A 9,053-nucleotide genomic window follows, 5' to 3' on the forward strand; every position below is an offset into this window, starting at 1 on the left:
GAAACTGTGCGAACTCTGCGATGCCATCCTGTTTGGTTTAGGTTCAGCTGCCACAAAGATATTTCCTATTTCAAACTTACACAAGCAGCCATTTTATGACGAGACATGAAACAATCGCTCAGCCTGCTGGGAAATGAACGGTAAATGTTTTAATTCAATGCATTTAGATGCACGGCATGCATCAAAACAGCATTTTTTATTTGAAGTTTTAAATATGAATTTTACATAAGAGTTAAACAGCTACGCTCTTCTTCTCCTATATTCTAAAAACCATCCGTCAAGAATTCCCTACGCCGAGTGCACTAGAACAATAAATTTCTGTCTTTCAAATTGACGATCAGAGTGCGCCAACATCTGGTGCTGGGACTCATTTTTGGGTCTCCAAACCGCTGACTGACAATTATGGTTGTCTGAGAAATAATGCATCCAAGAAAAACCTCCAGTCCATTTTTCCCGATCGGATTTCCATGCATTATGGACCACCTGAAAAACCGTGCATGCACCCTCCATACCCGGTGCTATTTGTGTACATGCATTTAGGGGTGCAACTACTGTGAGCCCACCACATCCTGAAGGGGGGTCCGAACCCGTGTGCCGCAGCGTACCGCCGTTCTGTAACTCGCTGACGCATAGGAAACACAGGCCCCACATCAAGCACTGACAGCTTCTGATCAAAGTGCCCTGAAGCCCCACGGGGGGGATATGAATTAATGTCTTCGCCTTTTTTCCAGTTAGGTTTTTCAGTATTTTCATCAGTTCATTTTGAGGTCATATTGCAACAGCACAGTGCTGTAAATTCTAATGCAGATTAATTGAGTTTAATTAGGATGTGTATTACTACTCTACAATATAGGCTACAGTATAGTTATTGAAGTTGTAAATAAAACAAACATTACTGAACTTTTTATGTTTAACTCAATGTGTTGCATGCCCTCTCTTTGGAATTTCCAAGTAAAAAATGTTTCTATACCATTTTATTTTCACGCCAATTTTAATTGCATGCAGTTTTACTTGTTAATTGTCCGATTTTATATATTGCCCTTGACCACAAAACATAATTTTGCGAGATTTAGATTTATGCATCATCTGATGTATGCTTTGTCAGGATCTGACAATATTTGTCCGAGATACAACTATTTGAAAATCTGGAATCTGAGGGAGCACAAAAATCTAAATATTTAGAAAATCATCTTTAAAGTTGTCCAAATGAAGTTCTTAGCAATGCATACTACTAATCAAAAATTAAGTTTTGATATATTTATGGTAGGAAATTTACAAAATATCTTCATGGAACGTTATCTTTACTTAATATCCTAATGATTTTTGGCATAAAAGAAAAATCTATAATTTTGACCCTATTTATTTTTGGCTATTGCTACAAATAGACCTGCACTACTTATGACTTATGGTCACATATGCCTTAATTAGAATTATTGCAGTAAAAACTTCTACAGGATAGAAAAACAACATGATTGTTGATGTCAACTGAAATGATAAGTTGTTTAAAAGACAAGACGTTATGTGTGTGATGTATAATTAACCATTAACATTGACTAAGTATTACTCAATGTAAGTTCCTTTTTAATATAATTAACTAGTGTTAACAAATTGTATGTTTTCACAATGCACATTGTTCTAAATAATAGAAAGCATCTTTTAGCCCTCATGCATCATGCATATCATTTAATTATATGATTTATTTCACTACACTTTAACCCTTTAGCTAAATGCAAATGCTCACTTGATTTTGTCTTTATGTGCATTTCCAAAAAAGCATGCAATTAATTTACTTTGACAAGTATCAAACCTAAAGCACAAATGAACTTTCTGCCAACGACTTGCAACTGAAAATAAATCTAATTTAAAATCAACATGAAAATGTCATTCTCAACACATTTCTGAATGAAACTGAACATGCAATGAGAAGAAAAAAAAAGTACAAGGCTAAATTTTATCCAGTTGAAACTGATTGGATGGTGAAAAATGGGTGTATCGTATCAGAAGTGGTTGAAGGATTGGTGACGTCAACTGAAACGGAAAGTAATTTAAGAGGCAAAGTACTGCAAGTTATTGCATTTTGATGAAAGATTATGAAGGAGAATGTTTTTCTCCTTTATAATAATATGCAGTGATAAATCATCCGCAATAGCATCAGGAACATTTATTAAGAAAGTAAATAAAGTCATCTGTGACTTCTCAAACCACGGCAGAAGAAAAATCCTGAGACAAACTCCTCGCCACCTGAAGGGATGATCACACATCTCCAGATTCCCATCATCCAGCAGGTACTAAACTCGGCCTCTTTAATGCTGGCCGTATCAGCAAGTGTCCCAGAAGTCTGTGCAGCTCTCTTTCCCCCGCGGACAGGCATCGTTATTATTTACTGGCTGCATTACTGAATCAGTTGCTTTTCACCATGCAGCCAGCAGTCATTCAGCGCTCTCTCTCTCTCTCTCTTTCTCTCTCTCTCTCTCTGCCAAGGCCAATTAGTGCACCGCTGCGCTGCACCCCCACAGCTACTGACAGCGCTTCACAAAACGCCAGCTACATTTACTGCATTACTGTCTGAGACTGGGACTGGGCTGAAGACACTTGTATACAAGATACAGAGAAGAAAGATGCTAAGTCATTTTTGTAGGTGGTCACCCAAATCCTAGCTAAAACAAGTGTATAATGATCATTAACATCCCAGGATGCAGAAATCACTGTGCAACTTTGGAGTCGTCAAACAATATGATACCAATATCTAAAGAGCAACAAAATGAGCTGAAATGTATTTTTATTTATTTATAGCCTAATAAATATATAGAAAATATACAATATGCACAGTATACACATTAAACATTTATTTTCAAATGTAATTACACACAGACACACACACATAAACTTTACTGACAAAACAAAATAGCTGAAATGCAATGCACTTTCACAGTGTTTACATATATATATATATATATATACTCTACGTACTGTACGTAAAATTCACAAAGTGCACATTTTAATAGGTCTCTCTCTTAGATCTCTGTATTTCACACAGGCTTTGGAGTTTTGTAACACCGTTTTGTGGTTCTGACTCATAAAGCAAAGCATTGAATATAGTTTTGGAAAGGTCTCGCTCACCACAGAGTGCACAGACATTTTCACACCGCATGCCAGCAATACAGGTGCACAGCAGGGCCGTGAAGAGCCTCGTCGTGAATGTTTCTACATTTCACAACACAGGTGTGATCTACTCTCGCCAATAGAACTTCTAAAACATGGCAAATTAAGAGTTAACATTGATTAGGAATTATTCTATTTTGCTGTCACAAAATATCTGGCCGAATTTTGAACATGTAGTAACATTTCTGAGCAGGTCTTATTATTAATCTCATATTATCAATGTGCTGACAGATTTTTGGACCAATGCATACTGTGCTATTCATAAACCTGCTGACATTACACACACAAATCAGCTACAAACAAACCTGATGGATGAAAATAAGAAATGAACAATGGCTCACAGGCAGGTTTATGATGTCGTGGCAGCATTATTAGATGGATCGCGCCGCTCTGCCATACAAATGAACGGTTCAGCGCAGCTCCTGTTAGGCCTCGACCGCCTCTTTCCACCTAATTAACTTCCCCGTGTTCAGAACGCAGCTCAGCCGGCCTGACGACTCATTTTATCTCACATCTCCATTACAGTGTGGAGGAGAGAGGAGGACTGTCACATACAGGAAAAGGTAATTATCGACAACATTTGCTTTATGCAAACTCGTTTTCACTTGTTGTTTTCTCTGGTTTTAATGTGAACCAGACTGAATGATTTGAGATAACATGTAAACATACATGCATAAAAAACTCCAATTCCCCTGCTGCTAATCTGATTCAGTATCTATATACATTTAAACTTTAGAGATCCTGAAATGCACGTTGATTTAACATGCAGAATCAGTGTAAAAGATGCAAACCTGATGATTTTTTCCATGCAATCACACAGTCCTGCCCCGGCATATGTACATACACCACATGTCTCCATATGCAATGCATTGCACAGCATGCACAAAAATAATAGCCACAATTTTATTCTTGGAAAATCTCTTATTTCCCCTGCATATACTGCACTGATGCATTTTGGTTAAAGTATTACTTAAGCTAAAGACAGTTGCATTCGTAGATGCACCACTCTACACCCATTTCCAGTAATTGCTAGGCCTGCGAGTTATTTTTAGATGGTTTAAGCAGCGAAGAACAAGCTCAAAGAGTAAGACAGAGAGAGACAAACTCTTTGAACAGACGAAATAATAAGTTAAGGCCTCAGACTCGCTTCAAATGAATCAAGGTTTTCCACCGTCACACAGCCACCCACTTGGATCTGATTCGGGAACGACAACGTTTTTTGGCTGCTGCTTAACATCTGAGTTGTCTTTTGTTTTCACGGCTGACACTTGGATGTACAATAAAACTCAAAGTCAAACTTTTATGAAACTCACTGCAAGAAACAGTTAACCTTACATGGACATCCGGACCTGGTTTGAAATGACATTTGCATCCCATTTTCTTTTTTTATTTCTAATGCAACAGGATGTTCAATGAAAAAGATTCAGACTAGGAATTGGATCCGTGTTGAATGGGAACATTGGAGCAAATTATTACATTTTGATGAAAGTATAATGAAGGCAAACTTTATTTTGTATAACACACACTGATAAATCGTTCTAGATAAATCCATGCATTAAGTACATAAAGTATAGCAAATAGGGTTGATTTCGATTTCATGTTGACTTGACACAAAAATCGATATATATTGTAAATCAAACTCTTGACATGTGAGTGCTATAATATAGCCTACTTGATGATCTAAGAGTCAGAAGTAGTTGGCTTGTCTGTAACACTCATATAAGCCACGGCTAACTGTGGTCTGCCTATCTCTGTCTGTATTAATACAGTTACGCCGGTGAAGAGGGGGAAGTGGTCCATCTTCTCTTAACCTATCCAACTTCAATTTTAAACGCAACGAATGAGCCCCAGGCGATGCTCAAGTCATAATGCATTCAACAAACATTCTCTGGGTGAAACATGCATTTATGAAGAGATGGCCTTTAGAGGAGGAATTCACAGAGCGTATGCTTAACAAACAATACACCCACTCATGAACACGAGAGATAGAAAGTCAGCATACTCAAAGTGAGAATGAGTCACAGCTCAACTGAAACTTCAGCATGAAGACGCCAGAAAAGAATGTTCGACCCCAAATCTTGCACAGACTCTGAAAACTAGGTTTTGCACCATTGGACCAATTGGCGCTTGGGTAAATAATACTAACATAGAAGTCACCAGCAGTGGAGGGGTGTGTGTTTGTATTGGAAGTATGGATCTGGCAGGTTTGTTTCAGGGCAGATGATGACTCTGGTTAATGTATTATCGATTGCTTGGTTGTTATAGCTGTAAAGTTGCTTCCCTATTCGGAGGTGTAACTGCCAGCAAACTATATGCATGCATATAAAAACATGGTATGAAAAAATCAACAGATATTTATGTGAAATAAAAATTTTTGGTCTTAAGTTGAGGTCATATTAAGGCAAATTTGTGAGCAAAAAATGCCACTTGTTTATTGTCAATCTTGAAGACAGAAGTCACTTTTGCACAGAACAGGTTTCTGTCGGTCAATGCATTGAACTTGAACAATTATGTGAAAACCTATAGAAGTCCTATAGAAATGACTGGATTTCGCTGAAATGTGACTGCAATTTTACGCACAAAACATATACTCTGAAAATACACTCTTCTATCTTCAGCAGTGCAATTTAGTGTGTTGTTAGGTAAATAGCCTATAACATGTTTATGGCTAGCTAGCTAGCTGAACAACAACATATTCACATGTTTGAAGTGAAATCTGTCGCCCCCTTGTGTACAGCAGAGCAATGCAAGATTCATTTCGCGAACTGAAATGTGACTCCGATAAAGCATATTTTGTCTCGTATTGCAACATGGTGGCCATCATTTAAAAAAAACAACAACAAAAAAACAAAACAAATGTATTCATTTTCTTGAAGTGCAAAAGAAAAAAGCGGAAAAATAAAACTACACATTTAATCACCGCAATTCAAGGTATGTCATAATAACTAATGCTGCTAACCTAAAGATTAAAGATGCAAGGATTAGTGAATTTAAACCTAAATCCAGATTCTTCCAAATGGGATTGCACTTGCTATAACAAGTCTTCCGAAATAATTATTAATTTGTAATTTCCGTATATATCCATTGCTGAAAACATAAACTCAAATAATGAGATTCTCCTATGTTTCTTGTTTTGGTTAAACATACAGTATGTGCATTGTTCCACCATCTATTGCTTTTCACGACAAAGCTCATGCATGGCTCAGGAATGCAGCATGTAGCATGTTCGTGTGTTAGCGACAGGAAATGATAATCACTTATCATGGATGGCCTAGTTTTCAGAACTATTTCCGGTTCATGTGGCACCACTGTAAACCACTTCATGCAAACGCTAAAACGTTACATATTAATGTGAGACCTCCATACGTGACCTTCATTTGGGGCCTCTCAAGAATGTTGGAGAACATTGCATTATTAAAACTGAGGCACATAAAGAGGGCCATTGTGGTGGGGAGAGCAGGCTTTTCCCCTAAAATTTTGCTTCATAATGTCCACTTGCACGGGATCATTTTTCAACGTATGGAGTTGGCTTAGATTCCTCTGCTCTCCATTCGATGGCTGATCTTTTCCATATGCTCAGAACCACAAGCCTAACTCTGTGACACCCTACTATAAACACCCAACAGCAAATTATGAGTTACTCTCTGTCAGGATGACTGAATTAAGCTCTATCACAGACTGTCTTATATACATCTAAAAAAAAAAATCTGCAATGCTTTTCTAAAGAAAGACGGAGTATTAAATAATGCATTTTCTCTTAAAGGTAAAAGCAATTTTTTGACCATTATATACAGCCAATGCAATTCATACATCAATTTATAAAATATGCATATAACACAATGAGTTCAGTAAAAACAATTATGAAGTAATACACAATCTGTACGTTACTGAGCCACAGCCCGAGGCTCAAAAATTCTCACAGCCGATTGGTTCCTGTATAATAATATGCAAATACATATTTAGTCTGTTTATTAGAAAATAAAGTAGGTCTACTTATATATTTATATACAATATCCGGTTTGGTGGCGTTTAACTAACTATAACTATCAAGCTTCAGGAACTACAGTAAACACGGAACACGGAAAATGTAAAGCGCTTAAGTAGCCTACATCGATTCGATTCCGACCCGAATCTGAACTCCGAATTCTACGTAAACGAAATGCGAATTTAACAGTTCGACGTTCCTTTCGCGTACTACGGGATCACAAAAGCTGAGTAAACTTTGATGACAATTAAGCAGGAATTATAACGGAGTTGCATTATGCAAATACCATTAAAACCCCCCAAAAGCAATACCGGCTCAAATTTGATTTTAATTATTTTTTAATGCTGCACGTCATCACAGATAACTGGGTGAACGTATATAGTCCTTAGAGAAACGAGGATTGAAAATGATTAAAATCTAGTCAGCCTCTATGACGCCGAGTGCACATTATATTTTGATTCAGCAGCACTGTACTGTATCTTATACATCTCGACCCGACTGGCAAACCATTCAACTTAACACAATGCGCACATTATTCTGTTTTAATGTTCTTTATGAATATTCCTGAAAAAGCTACATGCACCATCCACCGTTTTGGGTCTCGGATTGTCTTGTTTCATTCCAATCAAAATGCACAGAAATCCAGCCAGAAAGATGAGCAGAGTTCCCCGTGATAAATAAGAACTAATTAATTGTTCGCTACACGTGGAATTGCTTCTACGTCACAGAGGGATGCAGTTCTATCAGCAAAGCAATTATGAAGCGAATTCTTCACGTCTCCTATAATTCACGTTCAACGAGCGTCGCTGGAGCTCTGCATCTTCCCTCGAGAAACAAGTCTTTAGAGGACTTCAGTTTACTCATGCTTTCCATGTGCGATTGCACTTACAGCCTGCTTTTGCACGAATATATCAGTGATGCAAGTGCACGATGCCCGAGATAGCGAACTAAGTTTGGGAATGTTTTCCAGCTTGTCCGGAGATGCACGCGCGTCCGAGGTTTCGCATCACCCACCAACACGCGCACAAAACTCACACATTCACCATATGCAGCCTACACTAAATAACACGATGTTCATTCCGCAACAGATGAAACTGCCCTGAAGTGAATGAAGCAGGTTATTTCCCATCTGGGAAAGAGAAACTGAACCGGCGCGTAAAGAAGAAGGAGAAGCCAACGCACGGTGGGGTGAATTACCTTGTTGCAGTGGTAATAGTCCAGAGAGGAGAGGCTGCTGTCGGTGGGTAATGTACAGGAGCCCACGCTTGAAGGAGGTGCAGGGTAAAATCTCACATCCATCGCCCGCTCCGCTAGACTGAAGACATGGAGAGCAGCTCGCGCTTCTGTTCTCTCTCTCTCTCTCTCTCTCTCTCTCTCTCTCTCTCTATTGTTAACCTGAACAAAAAGCAACAGAACGACTGAAAGAGAAAGGGGTTGAGCCTCTATTCTTGCTCTCCTCGCATCCGTTCACGGGATTTGTTCTGTTCCATACGAAAGCGCGCGCGGTGGATGTGCGACCATTTACACGCAAAATAATCTAAAAAGTCTAAAATCTGTGAATAATGATGTAGTTTTTAGTATAAGTAAACGTAAGAACGTTTTCTTTTTTAACAAAATACTTACACGGTAAAATGCTATTAAATTGATGTTTTTAACAAGTAAAAATTTCAAATAAAAAAATATAGAGAGTAGCGTCTAAAACGTTGTCATTGTATTTCGCGGTAAATTTCTAATGCAAAATAGTATATAGCCTAACTTTGAGAAATATAGAAATCTCCTGCTTTATGACTGTGTGTGTGTGTGTGTGTGTGTGTGTGTGTGTGACTCATGTCAGGCGACCTCTGCCGATGGGAGCTGGAAGGAAAAGAAGGAGAGATGGATGAGGAAGATTTGAGATGGGGCATCA

At 38.2% G+C, this 9,053-nt stretch overlaps 1 protein-coding gene across 5 annotated transcripts in view; it reads right to left on the reverse strand.

Annotated features, from left to right (window-relative positions):
- The window catches only part of LOC132151492 (thymocyte selection-associated high mobility group box protein TOX-like), a 121,946-nt gene extending 113,410 nt beyond the window's left edge, over positions 1–8,536 (reverse strand). For 2 of the 5 annotated variants that reach the window (XM_059559620.1, XM_059559617.1), the window contains exon 1: positions 8,345–8,536. In XM_059559620.1, coding sequence (XP_059415603.1) covers positions 8,345–8,446 — 102 coding nt within the window. In that variant the 5' untranslated portion in view covers positions 8,447–8,536. The remainder of the gene's footprint in view (positions 1–8,344) is intronic. The other 3 variants (XM_059559621.1, XM_059559618.1, XM_059559619.1) reach the window with 2 other exon arrangements.
- Between the last annotated feature and the right edge of the window lie 517 nt (positions 8,537–9,053).

Source organism: Carassius carassius, chromosome 10 (genome assembly GCF_963082965.1).
Source record: "Carassius carassius chromosome 10, fCarCar2.1, whole genome shotgun sequence".
NCBI classification, from domain to species: domain Eukaryota; kingdom Metazoa; phylum Chordata; class Actinopteri; order Cypriniformes; family Cyprinidae; genus Carassius; species Carassius carassius.